At 57.0% G+C, this 27,146-nt stretch overlaps 1 protein-coding gene across 6 annotated transcripts; it reads right to left on the reverse strand.

Annotated features, from left to right (window-relative positions):
* Nucleotides 1-4,358: 4,358 nt before the first annotated feature.
* CLUH (clustered mitochondria homolog) lies at nucleotides 4,359-25,767 on the reverse strand. Of its 6 annotated transcripts, XR_011247018.1 has the most exons (27): nucleotides 25,517-25,767; nucleotides 18,006-18,208; nucleotides 16,904-17,075; nucleotides 15,793-15,936; nucleotides 15,473-15,597; nucleotides 15,237-15,391; nucleotides 15,030-15,155; nucleotides 14,617-14,764; nucleotides 14,365-14,457; nucleotides 12,324-13,018; nucleotides 11,386-11,609; nucleotides 11,183-11,287; nucleotides 10,963-11,063; nucleotides 10,050-10,202; nucleotides 9,880-9,942; nucleotides 9,555-9,799; nucleotides 9,289-9,373; nucleotides 9,016-9,169; nucleotides 8,769-8,908; nucleotides 7,878-7,958; nucleotides 7,658-7,783; nucleotides 7,454-7,575; nucleotides 7,077-7,170; nucleotides 6,862-6,996; nucleotides 6,713-6,786; nucleotides 5,362-5,830; nucleotides 4,359-5,253 (listed from the first exon to the last, which is right to left on the reverse strand). XR_011247018.1 is itself a non-coding variant. In XM_069542759.1 (26 exons), the coding sequence occupies exons 1-26, from the start codon at nucleotides 25,614-25,616 to the stop codon at nucleotides 5,644-5,646; spliced, it is 4,047 nt and encodes a 1,348-aa protein (XP_069398860.1). In that variant the 5' UTR covers nucleotides 25,617-25,767; the 3' UTR covers nucleotides 4,359-5,643. The 6 variants fall into 6 exon arrangements, 5 of the variants coding, with proteins under 5 accessions (XP_069398860.1, XP_069398859.1, XP_069398861.1 ...); XM_069542759.1 differs by having other exon boundaries at nucleotides 4,359-5,830; nucleotides 11,183-11,284; XM_069542758.1 differs by having other exon boundaries at nucleotides 4,359-5,830.
* Between the last annotated feature and the right edge of the window lie 1,379 nt (nucleotides 25,768-27,146).

Raw genomic sequence — 27,146 nt, forward strand, 5'->3', positions numbered from 1 at the left:
GCGCTCCCTATTCCAGTGTCACCTGGGACCTCATCACAAATGGAGTTCTCAGGCTCCAGCTTAGACCTGCTATATCCGAGACGGTGCATGGGTACACGCTTCGTCGCTTCCGTTGTGTGACTCTGCGGCCCTCTAGACAGGTGTGGTGGTGGTGTGTGTATGTGTGCTCAGTTGTGCCCAACTCTGCAACCCCATGGACTATATAGCCCACCAGGCTCCTCTGTCCGTGGGATTTTCCGAGCAAGAATAATGGAGTGGGCTGCCGTATCCTCCAGGGGATCTTCCCAATCCAGGGATTGAACTCGGATCTCTTGCATCTCCTGCATTGGCAGGCAGATTCTTTACCACTGTGCCACCTGGGAAGCCAATGGACAGGTGAGATCCAGCAAATCTACTGTAACAAACCATCCAGATGATTCTGATTCTGCTAAGTTTGAGAACCACTGATCTAAATGGCTGAACGAAATTTTCATTGAAGAAAACATTAAGACAAGTCACTGGTGGTCCATGGGCCCTCCAGCTGGGGTTTGAACTCAGACCTCTTTTTCACTGACGGTTTGACACATGGGTTTGTTCCTTTGTATTTTTTTTCTTCCCATTCCCATCTCCAGTTTATTATTTCTTATGTAAACACAGGATAATTATATTTAAGGAAAAAGGGCAAGGATTTTCTCTTACACCAAAGTAAAGAACTGCTTTTCCAAGATCTTTTATACATAAATCCAGTAAATGAAGGGGCTGAATGGAAACACTTCATTTTTTCCTCACCATATCAGAAACATAACTAAAAGTGAATTTTTGAGTGAATAAGTTCAACACTTTGCCATACTCACAGTTAAAGACTGCATTTTCCTGAAACTGTTTAGACATACCATGCAGACACTCCTAGGAATGTTTTGAGATCACTCTTACTAAGAATAAAAAAACCATTACTTTCTCAAAACACTTTGTCATCATCCCCACCGGGTCACCAGTCCTCTGAAGTGACGATATCCAAAATTTGAATGCCTGTCAGGTGGCAACACTTCTCAACACACCCTCTTCCTCACATAGACCTCCCCCTGCTGGTGCATATTAGCACATTTTTACCTACAAGAAAAGAGGCTCACTTAGGGTGAGGCCTTACATGTGCGAAGGGTATGGAGCTGGAGCTATTTAAAGAGTGAACTAGGACTTGAACCCAAATGCACTAGCTCTTTCCCTTAACTGGTTATGCTTAGATTAAGCATAAGCATCTAATTAACTAAGTGTAGGGAGGGCCTTCTGACATCTTTCAAACAAACATTCTTTAACCTACTTTTAGTAATACAGGAAAGACCCTCATCCCACCCACCCCTGAGGCCCTCTCTGTCACCATACAGCCAACTCCACTGTGGGGTGACCATTAGGAATGGGGTAGGTAGAGGCTGGGAATCGATAACAACTTGCCCACACTGGCAACACAGAAAGGCTCCTCATTCATTCTATCCGAAATGACTATTCTTAGGGTAACTGTGCCCTGAATGGCCTGCATCTCAGTGAGTTCTTTAATCAATGGGTTTGCCTGTTTAATGTAGTTGTTTCCATTGGAGGAGGCCCCCTGGTCCTCTATAAGGTATCCTGATCATGCATGCCTTGTTTGATTGCTAGTGTTGACACTGGAAGTAGGGACCAGAAAATACTCAGGCCACATCAGGATACCTTATTCTCACCTTTAGGCTAAGTAGGAATTACTCATAAGTCTACCAGTTCTCACAATATTCACATTTAAAATGAAAATGATGCCACTGACAGGGGCTTAGTTTCCAAAATTTACAGTTCATACAACTCAGTTACATAAAAACCAAACAACCCAATCAAAACAGGGGTATAAGAACTAAATAGACAGTTTCCCACATACAGATGGCCAACAAGCATATGAAAAGATACTCAACAAAGTTAATAGAAATGCAAATCAAAACTATAATCACTTCACACCGGTCAAAATGGCCATCATTAAAAAGATTACTGGGACTTCCCTGGTGGTATAATGGTTAAGAATCCACCTTGCAACACAGGGGATGCTGATTCGATCCCTAGATGCTAAGTCACTTCAGTCATGTCTGACTCTGTGCGACCCCAGAGACGGCAGCCCACCAGGCTCCCCCATCCCTGGGATTCTCCAGGCAAGAACACTGGAGTGGGGTGCCATTGCCTTCTCCGTCGATCCCTAGAGGGGGAACTAATATCCCACATGCCGAGGGGCTACTAAGCCACAACCAGAAGGTCTGTGTGCCACAATGAAAGATCCCATGTGACACAGTGAAGATCCTGTGCATTGCAACTAAGACCTGATGCAGCCAAATAAATAGATTAAAAGAATAAATGTTGGAGAGGGCATGGAGAAAAGGAAAAAAACCCCATGCTATTAGTGGGAATGTAAATTGGTGCAGCTAGTATGGAAAACAGCAGGGTGGTAATTAAAAAGGTAAAACAGTTGCCACAAAATCCAGCAGATACCATATATCTCTTTTGTGTGGAATCTAAAATACAACACAAATGAACTTATTTACAAAACAGAAATGGACTCAGACATAGAAAACAAAGGTTTCCAAAGGGAAAGGGGGGTGGGAGAGGAATAAATCAGGAGCTTGGGATTAGCAGATACAAACTATCATAAATAAAATACATGAACAGCAAGGTCCTATTGGCATCTTCTCGACCCAGCAATGGAACCCAGGTATCCTGCATTGCCAGCAGATTCAGAGCCACCAGGGAAGCCCCCCACTGTGTAGCACAGGGAGCTATATATTTGATATCCTTAATAAACCATAAGGGAAAAGAATATGAAAAATACATAGATCTATGCATAAGTCACTTTGTTGTACACCAGATAGACAACATTGTATTAATAAATCAACTATACTTCAATTGAAAAAAAACAAACAGGTCTTCCTGGTGATCTAGTGGTTAAGACTCCACCCCTCCTCTGTAGGAAGCACGGGTTTGATCCCTGGGGGAGTTCTCCATGGAGCCTGGTGCGGCCAAAAATAACTGAGTTTGGAGGACAGGAGTGAGTGGAGACAGATGATAGAACTTAATAACAAGTCTTTTAAAACTACTTTTTAAGTTGCAAAAGTTAACACCATGTTAAAAGAAATGCAACCAGGGAAGGATAGGACAGCAGAAAGTGCAAGGCCAGCCTGGGGGCCACGAGGAAGCGCAGGTGGGCGTGGCTCACACACCTTCAACCTCATCTCCATGAAGACCTGCACGCCAGTTCTCACACTAACCCTTCCTGGATGCCACTGTTCACCCTGTCATAAAACGTCGAACCCTATCAACCAATAGGGGAAAGCGTAGATTTCACACCTCTCCATCTTTTATAAAACAACCCCTTGTCATTTGGCTTATCAAGAGGTACTGGGCCATCGCTAATAAGATTAAGGGATCAACCATGAAAAATGGGCCTCTCAGGTGACTGGACAACTGCAATTAAACCTGATCCCCTCTCAGCTTTTACAAGGTGATGCCCCCATGTTCACCTGCTGTGAGCCACGTGACTAGTGTTCACAGGATAAAGGCTACAAGAAGGGGCGCATGTTCAGAACACAACCGGGAGCCTGTAGAGGGGTGGGAAGCGGGCGGGAGGGAGCATCACTAAGCAGCGCTCAGGAGGAAATCTCATGGATGTCAAGGACGTTTCTTCCAGTTGGCTCAAGAAAACTAACAGACATCAGGACTGGAATTTTTGTTTCCATGCCACACACAAAGCACTCTCCAAGTATTCAGAGGCATTCGAGTTCCGCACGAGGCTGCGCGCCTGTCTGCTCAGAACTATGGCTGTAGACATTTCTTGGGACACGTCTCCCCACAACCCTTCCCTCCTCTTCACAGGTCCTGCCCCTCAAGCCCGCCTAGGTGGGCTCTGCTTCCCCCAGGACATTAGATCTCAAGGGCCTACATAGGATGCCAAACTTTGGACATCTCTCTACTCCAGTCCTCTGGGGCAGGGAGGCGGGGTTGGCACCCAGTCCTCCTGACAAGCACAGGGACAAGGGTAATGCCCAGTTAGGTGTGCAACAGCCCATCAGGGCCTGGGGCCTCACCTGGAAATGCCCCTCACCCCAGCCAGCACCACAGAGTTCTTAAAGGAGACAGTCTGTTTCCTTTCTGATGTTCATCCATGTGCCCTAGGGGTCTAGTCACCAGCAGACTGGTAAACCCCAGCTGGGCGCCTGCGGCTCTGTCCACCCGCTTCCTCCCACTTAAGTGACGTTATAAGGATAACCCCGAATTTGACCTAAACAGCTTTCAACTCTTTTTACTAGGTACCACTTCTGGCAACAATCCTCACCATGGAATAAGACTGTACAAAACACGCAGGAGAGGCTGGGACAGCAGGTTTCAAAAACTCACTTTATTCCAATGTGAAATGAAGACGTGATGGTTTAAAAACAAGAAAAAGTTCTTGATCAGCCGTGGGGATGCCTCGCTTGCTAGCTCCCACCCACTCCCTTTGAAACAAGGTGTCGGACAGACCATACCCATAAGCAGCTCCCCGCCAAGCCACCAGGCAGAGGCCCCAGCATGGGGACAGCTCCCTCCAGTTCAGAAGGACGGCCGTCTCCCCCCACCCGCCAAGCAGCAGCACAGGCCAGTGGCAGAGGGGGAGCTGGGGCCTGTGGGGGCCGCAGCCTTCTGCAGGCCCCTCCCTGCCACCCCCAGGGCTCCTCTCTGTCAAAGGTGCCAGTGTGGCCGAGGTCCAGGTAGGGAGCTAGGCTCCACCACCAAGTAATCACTCCTGAATTTATAACTCTTCCCCCAGGATCCATGATTCAGCCCTAGTTCCCCTAGCCCCCCCACCCCCACCCCACTGTGCGTTAGGCAGCTGAGGTTCAACAAGGAGGATACATTCAGACTAGACCCCAAGGTTAGCCCCAGCTGGGGTGCAGGGAGAGGGAGGAAGCACCTCCTGCTGGGGCCTAGGGCCAACAACCAGGGCTGGGCACAGGGATGTCTGGGAACTGCCCCTGGCCACCCCTTTCCCCACCCCCAGCACAGCCAGGCCAGGCCCCAACCACGATCAGTAAAGCTGCTGCGGCCCTCACCCCGCCACAAAGCTAAAGTGCTCCCCAGTCCTCCAGCCCTTCCGCAGAGCTCAGGCCGCCCCCTCAATCCCAGAACACAGGAAAGTGCCACTCTTTTTGGCTTCAGACCTGGACTTTCAGCCACGTCGGACTGAGGGGCCGTGGCAGCAGCAGCAGCAGCCGTCATGTCACATATACAAACGACCTGAGAAATCCCATCCGCGCGTCACTCACTGGGGACCAGCTCGGGGCTATGTACAAGTCAGGAAGGATGGATCAGGGCACTCGTGGGCACAGAGGTACTCGCACACACCTGCTCGTGGATGGGTACCTGCAGAGGCACCTGTGGGGGATGCCCACACACTCCATTCACATGTCTTCCATGAGGCCCCTGCAGCGTGTGTTCATTGAACCAGTGCAAGAACATCTCCGGGTTCAGGCAGGCCCGGGTCCCAGGAGGATGCTAGGGGTGGGGATGGGGTTGGAAACGTGGAGGAAGAGGGACTTGATTCCTCTCCTGATGTGCAGGGCGTGCCACCTTCTCCTGGAGTCTGGATCACCGGGGGCAGCTGACTGACTGTCCGTCTCTCCCCTTCTACCCCTGCAAGCTCGGGGAGGAAGGGTCCTTGGCAGCCGGGGGCTGGGTGGCCGCATCCTCTGAGGCCTCCACGGGCTCCGGCTCGGTGGCCATGGGCTCCTCGGCCTTATCCCTGTTCCTGCTGGCCTCCTGGAGCTGCTGCCGCCGTGCCACCTCAGCTTTCAGATTCTCCAAGTCTTTTTGGCTGAGTAGAAGGATGGGGTGGAGGGTGGGCATCAGGGTGGGCCTGGGCCCTCCGTCACCTTCCTGGCTTTGCTTCAACTTAGGGCAAGATCAGGCTCTGCACTTTCTGCAGTGAAAGTAAGAGCTCCACATACCTGCTAGCCTCCAGGGAAGGCCTGCCCCCCATCCCGCCTAAACCCTGGGCACTCTGGCCGCTCCTGTCGTCGGCCACAGCCAGAGCACAGGTGCAACGTGCAGCAGGTCTGCTCTAAACGCCCTAAAGCTGACCGGACCAGACCCAGGCCCCAGACAGGCGAGAGGGAGGCGGGGTGCGGGGCTTTCGAGGGCAGGGCTGTGGCTGCTTGTCCAAGAGCAAGAGACCCCCAGGGCCCAGCGCTAAGGCATGTCCCTACACGGACAGAGCAGGAGCTCAGTGAAAGAATGAAGCTGCTCTTTACATGCCTGCTGAGTAGCTTCAGTTGTGGCCAAATCTGCAAACCTATGGACTGGAGCCACCCAGGTTCCTCTGTCCATGGGATTCTCCAGTTAAGAATACTGGAGTGGGTTTCCATGCCCTTCTCTAGGAGATCTTCCTAACCCAGGGACTGAACCAGCATTTCTTTAAAGTCTCCTGCATTGGCAGGTGGGTTCTTTACCATTAGCTCTATTACATACTGACATGAAATGATCGCCAAGATCGATTAAATGCAGGAGAAAAATATGTGCCTGGTTTGCTACAATTTTGTGCCTTCGGGGGAAGAAAGATGACAGAGCTGCGTTTGCACCATAATGCAGAGTATTTCTGGAAGGAGTCACTAAGGGCGGTCCTTCCCAGTCTCAGCCACCTCAGTCCCGTGGTTAATAAACCAGGAAAGGAAAGGCCACCGTCCAAGTGGGGCCTCACCTGAGAGGAATGAAGAGGATGCCGTTGATGACGTTCAGCTGCTCCAAGACGCTGGCCATGCTGGGGGCTGTGAACTGAGGGGCGCGGGGAGCATGAGCTGCGGAGGCCAGGGAGGAGGGGAGCCCACCCAGCCCCGTTCGGAGACCCACCTTGAGGGGCGGGATGTTGGCGCTGGAGCCGTTGCGGTAGATCTCGTTCATGGTGCGCTGCAGGGCCACGGCCTGCTGGGTCAGGCACTTGAGGTACTCGGAGCTCTCCTTGGTCTTCTCGTGGTCCTCGCCCAGCTGCAGGGCGCGAGCGGGGAGAGATGAGGGCCGCCCTCAGCTCCGCCCTTGACCCCGCCCTGCGCCCCGCCCTGGCCCACCTGAGTCTTGTAGATGGTGTAGCCTTCCTTCTCGTGCTGCAGGGCGGAGCGGAACTCGGCTTTGCTCTCATAGACGCGGGCGACCAGGTGGTGGCTATAGGGAGGCAGGGCGCGGGGTGGGGGGCAAGGGAGGGACGTCAACGGGCCAGTGGGCACTAATGGCGGTGTGTGCGGGGTACTCTAGATCCCACCCCGGGATCTCTCCTGGGGTAAAACGTCAAGTCCAGGACTCAGAGAAAAGATGGAAGGTGAGAGAAATTTCCTCAGGAGTCAGATGGAGGGCAGAATGCTGGATCCCGCGCCCGCCCTCGATTCAAGTGCTTCCTGGGACCCTGTGGCCCGGGGTCTCCCTGCCCCCTGACCCAGCACAGCCTCACCTGAGGGCCACCTTGAGGGACTTGGGCCCGTGGTACTTGGTGCTGACGGCCAGCGCATTCTCCAGGAAGCGCAGCGATAGGTCATACTCCATCACTCCGTGCAGCACCAGCCCGATGTTGTTCTGGGGGCAGTCGGGAGGGCCCTGGTCAGCTCCCACTCCCCTGGGATGGAGGCTAGTCCCGCTGCCCCTCCCCAGCACTCACGTCCAGCAGCGCCATCTCAGGGTGGTCCTCCCCGAACACGAGCAGTGTGAGGTAGCGGGCGCGGTACAGCAGGCTCAGGGCGGTGGACAGCTGACTACTGGCAAAGCAATACAGCGCCAGGTGCATCTGCAGGGGCAGACCGGGTCAGGTGAGGTTGGCCGCCCGCCCCGCCCCCGGCCCCGCCGGCCCCGCCCCGGCCCCGCCCCCGCCGGCTACTCACGTATTCCTGGATGGTGTTGGGGTGCTCGATGCCCATCACTCGCTCGCTCATTAGCACGGCCTTCTGCTGGTTACTGAGGGCCTGGGAGAGGTGAGGGGCTGTCATCCCCAGGTGGCACCGCCCCACACCCCGTCTGTCTGTCTGTCTCGCCCATGAGCCTCTAGGCAGCTCAGGACTCTTCATCTCTGGCTGCAATTTCTATTTTTACTTTGCACCAAGGAGGCAAAGAAGTGGTCAGAATCCAGCTGCTGTGACCAGGGAAGTCTACACCCCACCCCGAGGCTGCTTCACATTTTAAAAGACTGTCTTAGTCTATGCAAACACTTGCATATGCAATCTAAAGTTGTACTAAAAATAAAATATTCATACTACGACAAGGAGGCATATACAGGCGAAAAAAAACAAGGAGTCCTATGGCTGGAGGCGAGTGGAGCACCTGCAGTGTGCCCACACCGAGGCAGCCTCAAACCCGGGGGCTAACAAGGCGGGTGACCACCACCAGGCCCCTGGCCAGTACAGCCAACAGCACAGTCCCTGGGCAGCTTCCAGGGCGCTCACAAGGCACTGAGTGAGAACATGCCCCTCGTTGTCCCTGTGAAGGGAAGGAAGGCCCTGGCATCACTCCCACTGTGTCCACGGGCACCGCAGCTCCCCCAGGACACAGCTGCTGGGGCAGGGGGAACTGGGGGCGGGGGAGGGGTGTACAGGCAGAGCAAGCACATCCCAGGTTTTCCACCTGCTCCTCCTGGGGGGCCTGGAGGTAAGCAGTATCTCTGGGATGACAGGGCTCCAGTTCTGCCTGCCTGGACACCCCCCATCCTGCTGGGCCAGCGGGGTGAGAACACAACCCAGGGCCCAGCTGACCACCCCTCAGAAGGTGCACAAGCCCACCTCGGCGTAGTCGCCCATGATGTAGTGGAGGCGGGCAAGCAGGCGCAGGCAGGCACAGATCTCCACGTGCATGGCCCCATACACGTTGTTAAACAGGTTCAGGGCCTCGTTAATAAGCTCACAGCCCTCCTTTAGGAAGCCTGCAGGGCACCCGGGGGCAGAAGGTCAGGGCTGGCCTGGGTTTGGGCTGGGGGTCCCTCTCCAACGCCCCCACCCCCCCCCCCCGGCAGCCGCACCTGGCACGCACCCTGCTGTACTTTGGCCTGCCCACTCTGAAAGAAGTGGAAGGCGTCCGAGGCCTTGGGGTTGACATGCTTGACCACGGGGAAGATGTTAAGCACGTCCTCCTCCGTGAAGGCGGGTTTGTGGCGGCTGTCGAAGCTGTACTCCTTCAGCAGGATCTGGGGACCCCACCCAACACCCACAGGGAGCCTCAGCCCAGGCTCACACGGCTAGCACTGGCCCACCAGCTTCACCCGAGGCCCCGGGGACCCTGCAGGACGCTCCGAACCCAGCCCACCTGGATGCCAGTTTTCAGGGAGATCTCCCGCAGCAGTGTGATCTTCTGCAGCCCATAGGTCTCCACGGCCTGGTCCACCGTCTCACTGGGGAGGAGCGGAGGGTGGGACCGAGCAGCCCAGCACCCATCCACACCCCTCCACCTGAGCCCCTGGGCACGGGGGCCCCTCTCCCTTTTCCCCCAGCAAGTGGTCTCCCGCAGGCCCCTTTCTCTTCTCCCATTCCTCCGCCGGAGACTGTCACTGCCACACCCACTCACGCACGCACCACTCGAGGCTGAAGTCAAAGTAGTTCTTGGCCTCCTGGCAGATGTTCTTCCAAAGCTCCTGGGGGGTCATGATGGCCCAGGCTGTGTTATCCGCTGCCCCTGGGGGCCGGTTTCGCCTCCTCCTGTTTCTCTTCTTGGAGATGAGCTCGTCGGCTGGCAGGTGGGCCACGGGGTTGGGGTAGGAGCTCAGGAAGCAGTTCAGGAAGTGGCTGATGGCGGCCGAGAGCCCCGAGAGCTCGACCCCCTGCAAGGGAGGTGGGACCGCTGTCACCACCCGGGCTCCCCCGACACCTCCCTGAGCCGGGCTGGAGGGAGCGGCAGTACCTGTAGGTACGTCTTGAAGATGTGCTTAGCAGAGCGGGTGATGAGCTCTCCGATGCCAATTTTCTGCACGGGTTCAGAGAAAAAGGGGGGGGTGTCTGGGTTGGGCTCCAGGCCTCCAGCCCAGTCCCCCGTCCCTGCTCCATCTCTCAGCCGCCCTGGGCACCACTCACGTAGATGTGGTCCAGTTGGTCACGGGCCGGGCTTCGCATCACCAGGTCCAGCACCTTGCCCAGGTAGCGCATGTTGATGCCACGCTGGCGCATCACCTCGGCCAGCGTGGCCCCGTCCATGGGCAGTACCGTGTGGTCTGTGAAGTCCTTCACCTGCGGGCTGCAGCAGGTCAGGCCCCTCCCCAGCCCAGGCCCTCTACCTCCTCCTGCCCCAGGTCTTGCCAATGGGGGCTCCCGCTATTCTGGGGCCCTGAGGAAGGAAGGGACTAAGACCCCCTGCTCCCAGTCAGGAAGAGGAAAGCAGAGAAAGGGATGTGAGCTCTCATCCCCGGCCTTTTGCACAGCCCACCGTCACCCTGTGACTGCTGGGCCCACTGGCAGGGAAACAGCAGTGGGGGGCAGCAAGGCTCCCCTGTGACCGCACTGGAAGGAGCAGGGCCATGGCTTCACTCTGAGACTGAGCCTTGTCTTGTGGGCCCTGGAGCAGCGGGCACGGCAGGCTCGTCTCAAAGACCGGGGAACAATCACAACAGCCGCACTCAGGGCCGCCTCGGCAGGAAGCAAGCCCTCTCTGTACACACACAGGTACTCCGTACAAAGCTTCTTGCAGGGGTGGGGGCGGGGGGGCAAAGATGCTCCCACGCCCTCTGTCTGCCATCCCCTCACACGGGGTCTTTGGAGGACCATACCCCCGCTGCCAGCCCCCAAGGGAGGGCACCCAGGGCACAATTGATGCCTGCCTTGGCCCTTTGTGTCAGTGGCCCTATTCTGGGAACGAGAACTCCCCGTTTGCCTCGCACGTCAGGAGGCTTAGGTAAAGGCTCCACAAGTTCCCAGACGCGAATGAGGCCCCAGAGCCTGTAACCCCCACTGCCCCTCCTCTGTGCCACCCCCTGCCCCACCCTGCCCTCACCAAGCCAGGTATCTGGCAGGAGAGCAGGAAGGCAGCGGCATCTTTCAGCAGCTGCTTCTGGTCCCGAACCTCCTCCTGGCAGGACTCAGGGAAGCGCACTCCTGTGGGTGGGAGGGAGAGCAAGGAGGTGTGAGCTGGCAGAAGAGAGGCAGACACACAGACAGCAGCATTCAGGTAGGCAAGCAGGCCCCCAGTACTGGGGCCCCTGAGGACCACTCACCCGGCGAGAAGATATCAGGGTTGAAGCGGACGTCAAAGGCCGTGCTGCTGATGGAACCCACTGCCTTGCATGCATTGCGGATCACCTCCCGACTCCGAGGGTCTGCTGTGAAGACATGGCCTGTTAGGAGCTGCCCCGCCTCCCCCACGGGTTGGGTAGCAGCCCGAGCCTCCCTTGGCCTGGGGCTCCCCCAGCAGCCCCACCTGTCCCGTCGTCCGAGGCAATGGTCTCTGCCAGCTCCTTCACCTTGGCCAGGCCACTAGCATTGCTGCCCTCTGCCTCGCCCCCCGCCTCGGGCGCTGGGGGATCTTCAGGCTTGGACTCCGAGGACGGGGCGTCGCCGTTCTCCAGGGACGTGGGGCTCTCCACCTTGCTGGCCTTCTGTTGCATCAGCTGTAGGGCCGCCAGCTTCATGAAGAGCAGGTACCTAGGGCACAGTGGGTTGGGTGGAGCAGGGGACGGGAGAGGAGCGTCTAGGAGGCCACCGGTCTGACAGCTTCCTGCTGGCCGTGGGGGGACCTGAGCCAGGCCCCAGCTCCTGCCCTGCTGGGCTTAAGGACGTTGGGGCCGGGGACACGTCCTGTCCTGTCCAGGGAGCAATGTCCACGCGTGTGTACACGTGCCAGCCCAGCCATCCTACCAGGTGGTGGCAGGTCACAGCAAAAATGGGGATCTTCCTAGACAGGAAGACAGCTGGGTGTGTCTGTTGGGGTGGGAGGCTGGCTCACCATGCAGGCCAGGGCTCCTGAGAGCACCAGGGACCCTGCTGGCGTTTTAAAAGGGAGAATTATTCCTGGCACAGGACATTTGATGGGCTAACTCCTAAGCACTGACCACCAGCAGTGGGGACCCCACCTGTATCCCCCCACCCAAGGGCCACAGCACTGGGAGGTTCAAAAACGCCTAAGCAGATGTCCACACGCTTCTCGAGGAAACAGCGCCACTGCAGCAGAAAGCCACCGCTCTCACTTTTTGCCATCTACATGAAGCTCTTGGGCGTCTGTCTGTGGGGGGAAGCTGGATGCCACAGTGATGGGCCCAGAGCTCGTTCCTCTTCACTTCCCAAAGCCTCCCCGATCTGGGGTCAGACGCCAGCACCGCCCTCCTTGCCTGAGGCTGCAGCCGCAAGCCCGTGCCCCACCTGTGCTCCACGAAGGCGTCCACCAGCTCCTGGCGCAGACAGCACAGCTTGTGGCGGTGAGCGCGGGGGAAGCCGGCGCGGGTGCACTCCTCGGGCAGCGCCTCGCCGGGCACGGGCAGGAAGTTGAGGTCGGGGGGGAAGGTGCGCAGCAGGTCCAGGATGTAGTGGCGCCCGTCGTTGCCGATGATGCCCTTGCACTCCACGGATGAGCAGAGCTCCACCTCCTCGTCCCGGTCGTTGAGCACCCGGTGCCTCAGGATCTTGAGGGGCCGGCTTGTGCGCTCCAGCAGCTCCAGGTACCGCGGGTGCGACACCACTGTCTTGCCGAAGTCAATGGAGCCGTAGATGACACTCTGCTCCTGGTCCCGCTCCAGGATGCCGGGGATGATGGACTGGGCCGTGACACGGTAGCCGCGGTAATCCACCACCACCGTGCCCAGCGTGTACAGCCCCTCCACGTCCACCGCGTTGTACGTGCGCACGCCGTTCAGGTCATTCGTGGGCGCCACGTAGGCCGCCACGTCCCCGCCGAAGTCCTTGTAGTGGTCGCGAACGTCGAAGCCCAGGCTGAAGAAGATGTTGTTCCAGATGAACATCTGCATCTTGGTCTCCTCGCTGGGGTTGATGGCCATCACATTGCCGTCGATGACCGCCATGGCGCCCCGTGTGGCTGCCGCCGTGAAGTCGCTGTGCACCTGGGGGCCGGAGGTCAGAGGGTGAGGGAGCCGCGGTGTCGGTGCATCTCACCTGGCCAAGCTCACCGGGGCTGGCGGAGGTAAGCAGGACGAAGGTTTCCCACACTTGGAAAAGCGCCAGAAACCCCAGTTCAGAAAAAACGTAACACCTATGGGCTTCCCTGGTGGCTCAGCTGGTAAAGAATCTGCCTGCAAAGCAGGAGACCTGGGTTCCATCCCTTGGTTGGGGAAGATCCCCTGGAGAAGGAAACAGCTACCCACTCCAGTATCTCGGCCTGGAGAAATTTCATGGGCTGTATAGTCCATGGGGTCACAAACAGCTGGGCATGACTGAGTGACTTTCACTTTTATCAAATACTTGGAGAGACAGCAGAGCTCAGTGATTACGGGGGGCAGGAGGACTTGGGTGGGTCTGGGATCCACCAACTATGTGCCAGGTGATCTCTGCTGGATCACCTCTCAGATCTGTCTTCGTGTCTATGGTGAAGGTGAAGGTGAAGTCGCTCAGTCGTGTCTGACTCTTTGCAACCCCGTGGACCGTAACCTACTAGGCTTCTCCGTCCATGGGATTCTCCAGGCAAGAATACTGGAGTGGATTGCCATTTCCTTCTCCAGGGGATCTTCCCAACCCAGGGATTGAACCCAGGTCTCCAGTACTGCAGGTAGACACTTTAACCTCTGAGCCACCAGTCTATAGATAACATAAAAGTATCGACCTTCAGGGGCCTTCCCTGGTGGTCCACTGGTTAAGAGTCCATGCTTCCACCGCAGGGGCCAGGGGTTCCATTTCTGGTTGGGGAAATCAGATCCCATATGCCTAGCAGTGCAGCCAAAACAAAGCCATCGCCCTTTATAAGGTGTCGGGAGATTACAAGCCTGCATGGCACCTGGCCCAGCTCCTGGCAAAGTGAGCACCCAGGACATTTATAGTTACTGTTATCATCTCTAGTAAAATTACGGGCGATTTTAAAGCTTTTTTTCCCCTGAAAGCACTGCTTTTTCCTCATCTCTGTCAGCAAAAGCACTGAGGACATCAGAGGACACGTGTGCCCAGGTCCCCATATGGCTTCGTTGGGAGGGAAATGGGCGTGGGCATCACTCAGCCCATTCTGGAGATGGCTCCCCGCCCCCAACCCCTACCTCCAGACTCTAAAATCTCAGAGAGGCCAGGAAAAGGGGCTGGGGTTGTCTGCTGGGAGGCAGAAAGTAGCAGAATGGCCTGGAAGGTCCCCAAAGGCCCTTATCCACAGAAGCCCTTGTCCAGCTTCCCTCTTATCCACAGGAAACCAGTGGGGAGGCAGCTGGCGGGCCTGAGGCTGTGGTCAGGCCTGCGGGGCCACGGGCACCTTGAATATGGCCCTTTCTCGCAGCAGTCGCTCAGGCAGGTTCTTCCGAGGCAGTTCCCGTGTGGTCTGCAGCTCCTCGTTCCAGTCCCGGGTCTAGAGACCAGGAGGGATAGGCCAGCTCAGCCTGAGCCCCCACCACCTGCTTGGGGCAGTCCCGCCCCCCTGCCACCCTGTGCAGCCCTATAGGCACCGAGAACCCAGCCTGGGCCCCGCAGGGGAAGGGAGAGAGGAGCCGGGGATGGCCACAGGCACCTGTCCAGGAATGTGCTCCTCGTAGCCCAGCCGGGAGGTGTAGGCATCCTCTGCCCGCACGCAGTCCATGGCATGCTCTGCCTGGGGGGCTGTCCAGCTGTACACCTGGAATGGGGTGGCGATCCTCTCGAAGGGGTGGCGCTGGACCCTGCAGCGAGCAGAGGGGAGATGGGGTGGCCCAATGAGCCCAGAGCTCTGCCCCGGGCCTGTTCTTCGAGGCCACACTGTCTCCTCACTAATGCTCTGTTCCTGGAGAGTCCAGCAGGGGCGCATAGCCACCTGTCCCAGGGCTGCTGCCTCAGGGGGGAGGTTCTGGGTGCTGCGTGTCCAGCTTCTTAGCACAGAAGTGCTAGATCCCAGGCCTCCAGATCACCCACCCTGGGAGATGAGAGACTGACAGGCCAAGGCGCTACCTTTTCTTCTGCAGGGCGGCAAAGTTTTTTTTGAAGGTTGGGCTGATCTGGTTGAGCAGCTCCACCAGGGAATGGCTGAGGAAGCGGGGGCTGGCAGGCTTGGGGTTGAAGTGGTACGCCGTGGACCTGCAGAGAGGGCGATCACTGTGCCAGGTGCCCCCCAGGCGGCTGCCCACGGGCTCCCCATGGGCTCGCATAGGGACTCACTGGTTCAGGTAAAATCCCCGGGTGGAGGCCGTGATGCTGACTTGTCGGTCCTCAGCTGTGATCACGAACAGGTACATGAGGTCCCCATGCATCCTGCGGTTCCCGGGGGGCGGGTTCCAGCCGCTCATGGTGAGCACCTTCAGGCACTGCAGGGGCTGTGGCGAGGGCTGAGTGTGAGCGTGCCATGCCTCCTGGTGGGCGGTCCCCTGCCCCCGTCCCCAGAGACCAGCTCCCACCTTCCAGTCCCGGTTCTGGGGCTGCAGAGGACACAACGGACGCTCCCGGCTCCCAGGAAGAATGTACTCAGGCGGTGTGCAGTCGATGGGGTCCATCTCCAAGCCCTTCTTCCGCTTCCCACTGTCTGAGGGACCCGAGGCTGGTGGTCAGCACACGATGGCCCAGGGGTCCAACACCCTCCCCAGCTCAAGTGGCCCTGGCCTGGTGCTTCCCACTTCCCTCCGGTGGGAAGGCTGAGGCCTCCAGCCCCCTTCACCAGCCCCAATTCAACTTGCTCCCAGCCCCTCTGCCCAACCGCCAGCCCCAACTCCTCCCGCACCTCCCAGGTCGCCATCGGTAAAGACGCTCAGGAAGGACAAGGAGTTGCAGTCAACCCCATTGAAGGCATCGGAGGGGTCTAGGCTCTTGAGCAGGTCTCGAACGTGGCGCACATGGATGCGGGCCTCTCGCACTGTGTACGGTTCTGTCGGGAGGCGGAGGGGCAGGGCGTTACCAGGGCAACAGCCTCCCCAGTGGAGAGAAGTCAGCCTGAGCACAAGCAAGGGTAGCACTGATTTTCAATGTTAGGCTTTAACTTGCAGATTCCCTTATGAACACCTAGGCTGGAAATCTGCTTTCTACACACATATCTGACTATCAACAGGGATCCTTGTTTGCAAAGAACCTTCTGCCAAAGGGCATAAGAAGTACCTCTGGAAGTGCACACAGGCTGTGGCAGCCCACAGAAGCCCCCTAATTCTCTGTCTATGAGTGTCACACTGGCTAGGTTGTCCCCACATGCTCAGTCCATTTCTCCTGGGTCAGGCCTCCCCCAGGGCAGCAGAGGCTCAACCCTGCTCCCCAACTCACATTTCAGGAAATCATGAGGGCTCTTCAGAGGGAGGTGGGAGGACCTGTAATTGGATAAGTCTGGGCACAGCCGAGTTACTTTTCCCCCACATTCATTCTTTGGGTGACATGCCTAGAACCTCTGCGCCACTCTCCCCAGGTGACCTAAGTTTACGGGATCTTTTCTTTTTTATTTTAACAAATAGACCAGCCTCATCATGTCAGCTGATTGCTCCTCAAGGGGCCTAACTTTCACGAGCCATGAAACTTCAGTTTTCTTAAGAGACTGAACTTTTATCGCTATAAAATTTGTATGGGCTGATTCCAAGCACTTGCTTGCTACTGGTTGTTTTTTTTTTTTTAAATCATGACTCTGATATTTAACCCTGAAGTTGGAGGGTGTGCCAGAGAGGACCAGAGAAGCAGACCTGTGCTCCTGTCCTGTTGCCACAAGTCCAACACCGCCCCAAGCCTCTACATGCTCATCCATGACACAGACATACCGAGATGCCAGTGGGAGGGGCAGGGTGGGGAGAGTGCCACCTGGCCCCGCCTTCTCATGTCCCGGCCCCCCCGGGGAGCTGCTCGACTTCCAGACAAACCTTCCACCACGCGCAGCACCGAGCCCTCCTGCAGCCCCTCCACGCTGCGCAGCTCTGAGAAGTGGTCCAGCATGTTGCCATCCAGATGCAATGAGAAGCAGGTGCGATGACATGTGTCTTCACGGTCCATGAGCACCTGATGGATCTCCTGCACCATCTCCTGGGGGGAGACCTGCCAGGGAGAGGGCCCCCACCACCCTGGTGAAAACATACCAGTTTCTCCAGCGCCAGATACCTGGGTCCCTAAAATCAGTGCTTCAAATACCATTTTCCCCTTTGTGGCTTGTATTTTAAAGTCCAGGACCTGCCCATAAGTACTGTGCCCACCCGCACCTGTGTGTGTGCATGTATGCAGGCTGTATATACATGTGTAGGACAGAGCCTGGCCTCATTACCCACAGGCTTCAACTATTCCTGCAGACTCTGAGCAGAGGTGTAAGAACAAGGAAAAGAAAACAGCCATCTTGCCTCTTCCCTATGACTTCCTCTTTCAGGAAGGTGTGACCTGGGGCTCAAGCCTGTGGGTCCAGAAGATGCAAGAGGCCTCATCTGGTTCCCCAAGGAGTCCATTTGCAAGGCCTCTGGGGAGGCTCTGCTCTTGGAGACGACCATTACCTCTCTCCTCCCAAAGTAAAAGTCTTTGTTGCTCAGTTGTGTCTGACTCTTTGCACCCCATGGACTGCAGCCTGCCAGGCTCTTCTGTCCACAGAATTCTCCAGGCAAGAATACTAGAGTGGACAGCCATTCCCTTCTCCAGGGGATCAAACCAGGGTCTCTTGCATTGCAGGCAGACTTAACCCTGAACCACCAGGGAAACCCCTCTTCTCTCAAGCAGACAAACTCCAGCCAGAGAGTTGACATACCCAAAGCTGGGGAGCCCTGGGACGCCAGTACTAGCCAGCCACTACTGTACTCCTCCCTAGACAGGGCTGGCAGTCCCAACTGGGATCTGGCCTCTAGCAATGGGGCAACAGTTTGAACCTGGACTCCCATATCTACCACGTGAGTGACCTTGGAAGGCAGAGGACCCTGTTTCCTGCTTGCGACCCCACAGTCATCCCGCCTCACAAGCCCAGCCTCCAGCACCCCTCCGCTATCTTACCTGGAGGGAGAAGGGCTCGATCCCAGGAGCCAGGATCTTCACTGAAAAGCCTGTGTCCTGAATGACGATGACTTCCTGTCCGGTGGTCTCCTCTCCCGGCTCCGTCTCGTCGAGCCCGTTTTCCCGGGGTGGTTCAGCAGGCCCTTCTTCCTTTTTCAGGCTCTCTGGGCAGTCCCCATTCAACAGCATGACTGAAGGCAGCTCTGCAGGGGACAAGGGGGCTGAGTCAGATGGGCCTTGCTGGTGAGGTCTGCCTCCAGCCAGGGTGGGCAGCGCCCTACAGAATGGCGTTGGCCTGTCCTCCCCAGACTTGGCCCTGTGCCAGGCCCACCATACCCCAAGCACACAACTCCTCCCGGCACCCCCGCTCTGGCCATCTGCAGGCTCCTGCCTGCACTCTCCACACCCCGGGCACTTGTTTCCCATCTCTCCTCAGGACCCCCGTCTGGCATCCATGTGATTAGGCTCCTCAGACAACTCCCCCAGAGTCACCAATGCAAGTGGCTTCAGCAACACTCCCCACATCCACTTCCCCCTCTTCCCTGATGGACACTCTGGTCCCTTCCTTTCCAGCTTGACTTCTCCCGCAGTCCAGCTGTGGGTGTCCTGGGCCCCAGCCACTCCTTATTTCCATCTCACCCTTATCTGTGATTCTAAATGCCCTCCCACCTCACAGCTCATGTGACCCATCCAGGCTTCGATCCAGGTTTTCAACGTGTGGCCATCCCCAAGGCCTTGCCAGACTCATCTCGTCAGCGTGGAATTTACCATCTTCCACTAACCAGCCCCTGCTCTGCAAATGCCCCTCACCACACCCCAACCTAATCATAGGACGACTGCAGGCCATTTTCCCTATTTCAAGAATACCACTTGCTATACACCTGTAATTAATATAACATTGCAGGGACTTCCCTGGTCGTGCAGTGGATAAGAATCCGCCTGCCAATGCAGGGAACACAGGTTCGATCCCTGGTCAGGAAGATTCTGCATGCTGCGGAAGAGCTGAGCCCGTGTGTCACAACACCAAGCCCATGAGCTGCAGCTACTGCAGTCTGTGCATCTAGAGCCTGTGCTCCGCTACCGAGAGAAGCCAACACAGGGAGAAGCCCGTGCAACACGATGGAGAGTAGCCCCTGCCCGCAAGATAAAGTCTGCTACATGTCACGCCAGATAAAGCCTAAGAGCAGCAGTGAAGACTCAGTGCAACAAAACAAAAACAAAAACCCTTAACACTGTAAGTCAATTGTACTTAAAAACAAAAACACCCAGTATATGTACCAGTCCTAACTATGTGTGTATAGGCACATTTACATCTTTGCCAACAGAAAGACTAAAAGATCCAGAATTCAGTGGCTTTCCTTGAATAGGATTAAGAGTGATTTAACCTTTTCCTTATAAGTCTGTACTTTCCTTACTGTATGACACAATTGTTTAACTAGTGTTTATTTTAGGGTATGATTTAGAAAAAAAAAATGTATGAAGAGTTTTTTGAGAAAACTAGGACCCTGAAACTGTAGGGAGCAAACTCTCTGAGCAACTTTGTGAATTGTTCATATTTTACATTCGAAATCGACAAGCAATCTACATTTTCATGGTATGACCATATCCTCAGATGAGTAGCTTAAATGTGATCCAAAGACAACACTTGTGCTTCCACGAATGAAATTCTGGTCACTAGAGATAATCGCTTTTTAAAATACAGTGCTTTTTAAGTTGATGTTAAATGTGACCATAGTAAAAACATAAAATGTTTCAATTAATGGTAAACCTGCATAATTAATGGTTAATATGAGCAAATGAAAACCCACAGAATCAAATAAACACAGCCATTTTGCCTCTTCCAAAAACAATAAAAAGGTACTTAGAATGTTCTAACACTCTCCACTGTTTACAGGATCCAAACGTCTTGGGTCGAAAGTCCCTCTCAGCTCCTGCGTTCTCTCCATCAAGGTGAAGCTACCCCAGACTACTCAGGAATCTCAGAACAGGCCACACATCTTGCCTCCCACCTGTGCTTTGGTGTGCTGACCCCTACATACCACTCTGCCTGGCAGGCTCCTACTCGTCCGTCAAGGCCTAGGTGAAATAAATCTCCTTCCTGGAAGCCTGACCAATGACTCCTGACAGCACTTGGGGTGGCTGTTCACACTAGCAGCTCTGTCTCCCTCCTTCTATCCTGCCCACTCAACAGAAAGGCACTGAGCTAATGAATTAATTACTGTAAAAGCCTAACATCTGTGAATAGCAATGGACTCATGTGGGGAGAGGAGGAGCAGGTGAACAGTTCCCCCAGGAACTAGGGGGAGCAGAGGAGACCCCCCACCCTGACCCTGGGGCACAGAGGAGAAACTCACAGAAGCCCTCCAGCACAACAGAGGCCTGCCTGGAGGCCCGTTGGCCCGCGGGGCCTTCCCTTCTGGGTCCACCTCGCAGCCAGACTGGCCCTGTGCTTATCTGTGAGCTCCAGATAGACCAGCTCGCCGGGCCTGCTCCAGACCCCAGCGATCCCCTCTGGATTCCACCTCCTCGTCCCTACCCTGCTGTGAGGAGCGGAGATGGGGCACATTGCCATAGGGCTGTGTGGGCTCTACCCAGACCCACCATCGCCTCGGGAAAGAGCAGAAAAGTCCAGGTAAGCCTGGCACATAAGGGCACACTGCGGGTGGGCAGAGGTTGACGTGGAGAAACGCCACTCCCTCTTACCATGTCCCCTCAACTTAGTGATAAACAGAACCGCCAGGCACTCTGATACAGTCCCATCCTCCTCCCCCGAAGAACCACAAGGACCTCTCCTTTGAGTGAACCCCCAGCCCCTGGAAAGTGAGCAGCCAGCCCAGGAGAACCTGGCCAGCTCCGCGACAATGCAGACAGAACAGCGTGGTGGGAGACGGGTGGCGGCCGGTCAGGTTTCAAAATGCAGCAAGAGACGTGACAGGCTTGAGACAGCCTTCGCCCACTGAGTCCTTGAGAAAGGCTGCGCTGGCTGACGAGCCTTTGGGACGAGGGGCCCCCGCCCAGTACGGCACAGCCACTTTGAGGTCTGAGACCCCAAAGGTGGGAAGCCAGAGACCTGGACCCAGACAGGTGTCCTGTGCTCCCTGAGTCCGGGTCGTGAGGACAGACGAGGGCCAGGGTGGTCATAGCTCCTGCTCCCCCTCCCTGGCCAGGGGCCCTGCCCAGGAGGCAGGCACCATACACAGGTTCCCCCTCAGGGGGCATGCAATGCCCTACCAGATTTCAAAGGCATGCGGCTGGTTTCCAGGGGCCTCCACTCCCCTAAGGACAGCCCGCCCTGCCCTTCCTCTTTCCTCCAATGGACCCTGAGGGTCTCCCTACCGACGGATCAAGGCCCAGTGACCTCCCCACAAGAGGCCAGCTCACTGCCCCCACAGCCCACCTGGTGTGGTCGGCCGCTGCCCCTTCCTGGGTTCTGGACTCACGGGACCTCTGTAGCAGTGAGGCCCACCGCTCTGCAGCTCAGGCCCGGCACTGCCCGTGTCCCTTGTTCCGGGCTGTGCCTCCACCCTGGCCCCCATGCAGCTGGTCGGCCCTGGGCTGGAGCTCTGGTTGGCTTCGGGTTTCAGCGGGACCAGGCCTGCCGGGGCGGCCCTGGGAAGGGCACACTCCCCCTGCCTTGCATCCTGCTCAAGGTCGGCCAGGACGGCTGTGGGCCAGGAGGCCCTGGTGGCTCCGGGACCCCGGGTAAAGCTGCCACCAGGGCTCAGGCCCGCCTCCCCAGATCCCCCCCAAAGGGGGTCACTGCTGGTGAAGCAGTTAGTGGGGCAGGAGAACCCGGAGTCTGGGCTACCTGGGACCCTCCGGATCGAGGGCCCCGGCGACTGGGTGGCAGGGGTAGGGCCCAGCAAGGGGGTCCTCTCCTCTGCCCCAACTCCAGTGGGGGTGGGCAGGACCGCTTCCGCCAGCTGCCGGCAACAGCTGGTGCAGACCCGGGCCCAGGCCATGAGGTGGCTGCCCCCTGTCCACTGGCGGCCGCTGAGCGCCCTGCCTGCCTCCTCCTGGGTCAAGTGGCCGGTGGGGGCCTCTGGCTCATGCTGCCCCCTGCAGGTGACCTGGCAGCTCTCCCCTTCCTGGGAAACACCCGTTCTGGTGGGAGGGGGGAGGGGCCCCCAGACTCCCAGAGGACAACTGCACCGGTGCCCCGGCCTCCAGCTCCACCAAGGAGCTGGCAGGCTCTGACTTCCCTTCCCAGCAGCCCCTGTGCTGCCAGGAGAAAACCAAGTCTCTCCCCTGGGGAAAACAGAGCTGGCAGCAAGAGACCCAAGGCCGTGTGGCGGTGGAGGAGGAACATGCCCAGCCTCGCCAGGACGCCTTCCCAGGGCCTCTGACTTGTTGCCAGGACCCAGGCAGGGCTGCTCCGGCATCCATACTAACCAGAGTGGGGGTGGGGAGTCAGGCCTCCCTGGCCCCCTTCCCTCCCCTCCAGTCCTGTCCAGACAGCCCTGAAGGGCTGGCACGCAGCAGGCCCTTGGCTCCCTGCAGCCCCCACCAAGGGCTTCTGGCTCGCACACTCTGAGCGGAAGGTAGAGGGCCAGGCAGGGACCCTCTGCTCCCACTACCCTCCCCAAACACGCCCTAACCCTCTAGAGAGGAGGGCGGGGCAGGGCAGCCTGGCAATGACCCCTGAGGAGCTGCTTCCACCACCCCCATCCTGGTTACCACAGAGCCAAGGCTCACTCTAGGCCCGGTTCACGGCAGGTCCCTCCATTAGCTCAACCAGCCCATCTCACTTGAGGAAACTGAGACTCCAAAATGTTAAGAGCGAGCAGGCTGCCCAAGGTTGCAGAGGCAACAGGCAGCCAGGCCAGGTCAAGAAAAGAGCAGGTCTGTCAGAGGTCCAAGCCCAGGCCTGAATGCCACCCTCTAGGCTATAGCCCCCACCAGGTAAACAGGACCCCCTTCCTCTATCCATACCCAAGCCTCCACACCATGCCTTCTTACCCCAGGGAGAAACCCCTCAGGATCTGGGCTGTAGGGAAGGAGATCAGTGATCCTTTGCAGAAGGGGAAGGGGTTGCCCAAACAGCATGGCACACCCCCCACCCCAAGTCTTCACTGGCCAGACCAGAATGACGAGATAAAGCACAGCCCTGCCCTGGCCTGGAAGAAAATGGATCCAATGGGCAGCAGAGAGGAGTTAGAAAAGAAATGTAAGCCATCCCAAGTGGCTCCTGTGTGCATTCTCCAGCCTGGCATGGCCTCACTCAATAGACTGTGCCAGGGCCAGGCCCCGCCCCAGCCAAAACCTCTGCAGGTAAGGCTCCGGGCAGGAAGTAAGGCCTCACAAGGGATCATCCCAGGAACCTGGGGCTTCAAGAGAAAAGGGTGGGGGCAGGCAGCCTAAGGAGAGCCCCAAGGAAGGAGGCATCTGCTTGCCTCCATCCTATCCCCACCCAGGCCAGAATCAGGTCTGTGGGGCCTGGGAAGGATCTAGTGTTCCCTGAATTGCTCTGCTCAGGCCCACCCAAAAGAAGAGCTCTGGGGGGTACCATCCAGTAGCTCCCGTAAGCCCCCAAGCTCCTCTCCAGTCTGCCAGCCCCCTGTCCCTCTGCTCCAGGCCTGGACTCCAAGCAATCCTCCCCTAGGAAGAAGGAACTCGACACACCACCATGAACTTGAAAAACCTGCCTGTTCTCTTAACCCCTAAAAGCAGCTTTATTCCTAAGAAGGCAACTGACCCTTGGTCCCCCCACCTCCCTCCACAAAAGGCCTTGATCACTTCCTCAAGGGGGCTAAGAGTCTTCCAGAGCTGGGTGCTGAGGTCAGAAACCTGGGAGAGGGTCTGTTGGGAAGAGTCTCCATAAAAGCCCCATCCTCCTTTGAATAAATTCAGGCTGGCTGAAATCAAGTCCTGGCTCTATACAAGTTTCCCAGAGGGTTCGAGAGCCCACGTTCCACCTGCTTGTGGGCTTCTAGTTTCCCCTAAATGAACAGCTAGCTGGATGCGTCCCTGACCCAGGTTGTGGCAAACAGAGTCCCTCAGAGAAATTCTCCAATTCTCCTCTCTCCTGAGCCCTGAGTTCTCAGCATCCCAGCCCACCCCATATGCCTCTCCCAGCCTCCTCTGGGTCAGCCTGCTTAGCCAAGGCAGCCTTGGCAATCTGGCCAGGAGCTGGAAACCCAAATGCTAAATGGCTGTGTGACCTTGGGCAAGTCGCTTCATCTCTTCAGGTCTCTGCTGGAGAGGAAATCAGCCTGCTCTTATCTAGCCTGCTCCACTGATTCAGACAGAGCCTCACTGGGGTGAAGCCTGGCAGGTTGGAGTCATCAGCATTTGTCACTCTGCCCAAACCTTGGCCTTCTTCAGGCAATCAGCAAGGCTGCCACAGTACCTATGCCCCACCACGAGCGAACCTGGCTGTGGCCCGTTATAGGGCCAGAGAGCCCATCTAGCCCTGCTCTGATCCTGACTCACTGAAGCTGGAGAGGGAGATGAAGATGACAAGTGTCTTTTGAGGAGAGTTGTGGGAGTGGAAGGCAGGGTTAGTTCTGCACTCCCACGGCCACCCAGGGCAGAAAGGAACACAGCTCTGAGGCTCTGAGAAAGATTTGAAGCAGATAGCCCAGGGGCTGGGGAGGGGCTCCCAGGCCTCAGAGCTGGAGTCAAAGATGTGATGGAAGGAACAGAAGAAACCTGGGAGAGAAGCAGACACGACCAGAGAAAAACTGCAGCCACTCCCAAAGTCAATGCCACACAGTCTCCACGGGGAAGAGCTGGGAGATCAACTCCATGCTGACGACCTTTGTCTTAAAAACAGCAACTCTGGGCTGACCCACTTTTCGCAATAAGGCGAGTTAATGATCAAGTTCTGGCACAAACACTACCTCCTGCCAAGGAGTTCGGCTTTGTCCCCATACATAGGTAGACACCCCCCACTCCAAGTCTGCCCACCAGGCCGACATCTAACAGGGCGGAGATCAGAGTCTGCATAACAGGGGTTAAAGCCTTGCCTCTGGGAATGAACCACAGAAACCCCCTCTCAAAACACACACTCTCAACTTGCGGTCTTCCCACAGACCAAGCCTCAGAAGTCCCAAGCTGAGCCGAACTCGCAAGGCTGCAGCCGGGTGCACAGGGAACCCTAGGGATCCTGACGGAAAGGGGGAGCTAGACGGAGCAAGTGTCAAGTGACCCCAGTCGGGGGAGTTCCCCAAGCCCGGGCGCGTAGGGGGTGGGGCCGCCAAGTCCACCTATCTGCGGAGCCGGCGCACCCCGAAACCGCGTGTGCGCGCACGTGTCCCCACGATCTGGCACGCGTGTGTTCGCCGCCGCTGCCCTCCCCGGGATCCCACGTGTGTCAAGTCCGGGCCGCAGCCGGGGGCGACAGTGAAGGTGACCTTCAGGGCGGGGGCGCCCGGTGGAGGGCTCGGCGAGATGCGACCCGGTCAGGTGCGGAGAAAAGGCAGCGGTCCTCGCGCCACCCCAAACCCACGCGCGCACTCGGCCCAGTCCAGCCTCCAGCCCGGCTGCCCCCTGGCCCCGGCCCCACTCACCCGCCGCGCCTGGCCGCCCCTTGCCACCGGCCTGCGAGCTGGGCTCCCGAGCGCTGTCCGCCGGGGCTGCTGCCGGCAACTCGTCCGTTTTGATGACCATGGCGGCGGAAGCCGGCGTCCGCCTCGGCTATCCGCGCCGCCCGCCGCGCCACTAACCCAAGTGCCCTGCGCGCCGCTGCCGCTGCGGGAAGGACGGAGTCACCGGCCCACGTGGTGCGCGCGGTAGCCTTTGACCCCGCCGCCGCTTCTCTGCCCCGCCTTCGCGCCCGGCCCGGCCCACGAAGGCCCGCGAGGGACAAAATATGCCACGCCTCGTTCTCTGGGTACCAACGCGGTGACTTTCTGGAACGCCTTAAAGGGAACGCGCCCTGTCTTTGGCGAGAAATAGGCATCCGGCACCCTCGAGGGGCGGGGCTGCGGAGAGGCGTCCTTGCGGTTCGCCGCCCGTCGGGCGGGCGCCTTGACCTTGGGTGGAGACAAGTCTAGGACTGCTATTGCATACTGTCTCCTCCCCCAATGGTTTCCTGTTGCAAGTCTGCCAAATGACCACGCGGTCTGTAATCTGCAGTGGTAACCTGACCCTCAGCGACCCCTCACCGAGCCTCCCGTAGTCCCTCGAAGGGGTGGGGCTAGGGTGCCCAAGGTTTCTTTAGGAGGGCGTGGAAGGTAGCCTAGGGCATGGTGACAAGAGGCAAGGTGTTAGGTGGCTAATTGAAGTGTCAGGGCCCACGAAACTTTGTGCTGAGCCACAACAGGCTCAGGAGCCTGGACGCCTCCCCTCCCTCCACCAGATGAGTCCTCACATCTGGGCTGGTACTTATCCCCAGTTTTGAGTGGAGGAAGCTAAGCTCAAGGTCACACGGAGAGAAGGACTTTAGCTGGGCTAGGCTAAATCCACAGATTGGACATTTCACAGTCGTTCATGTTTTCAGATGTTTGCGACCTCGTGGGGACTGAGAAGTTAGGTCAGAGAATGCTGCCCAGTGACATTTTACCAGGTCTTGCCATTGAGTTGAAGTTCTTCAAGTAGAGAGTGGAAGGGTCTTCCTTCCCCCAGGAGGCCATGGGGGAAGCCCTTGAGACATATTCCAGAACTGCTGGGAACTGGGGAGCTGCAGCTGCAGAGGTGGGCTGGGGCAGGCCTAGGGCCTCTTAAAAATTGCAAAGGAAAGTGGACTTCGTCCTGGAGTACCAGTGATGGGAAGAGGAACCAGTGAGAGGCATTAAGTGTTTAACCAAGAGAAAGGAAGATGAGAAATGCTTTGGTGTGAGGGATAAGGGGCACTGAGCTAGACAAGAGGGAGATGAGTTTGGACTATTACACAAGAAGGCTGGAAATAAAAGCAAGACCTGACTACAGCCCACCACATGGAAGGTGCGCAGTCAGGTGGTACCTGAACCTGACACAGAGGATTGGTGGTCTGCATCTTGCAACCTCTGCCTTGTCTTTTCTAGAAAACTTGAGCAAGTCATTTGACTTTCACTCCTCTGAATTGCAGGAGATGCCTCTGTCAAATAAAAACATCCATTTGTTTAGCCTCTCACCTAGTTGTTGGGAGGAGATAATGGTTATCAAAGCACTTTAGACAGTGTAAAATACTTGGTGATTCACTGTATCTTTTAAGCGAAG

This window comes from Ovis canadensis, chromosome 11, assembly GCF_042477335.2.
Source record: "Ovis canadensis isolate MfBH-ARS-UI-01 breed Bighorn chromosome 11, ARS-UI_OviCan_v2, whole genome shotgun sequence".
NCBI lineage: Eukaryota > Metazoa > Chordata > Mammalia > Artiodactyla > Bovidae > Ovis > Ovis canadensis.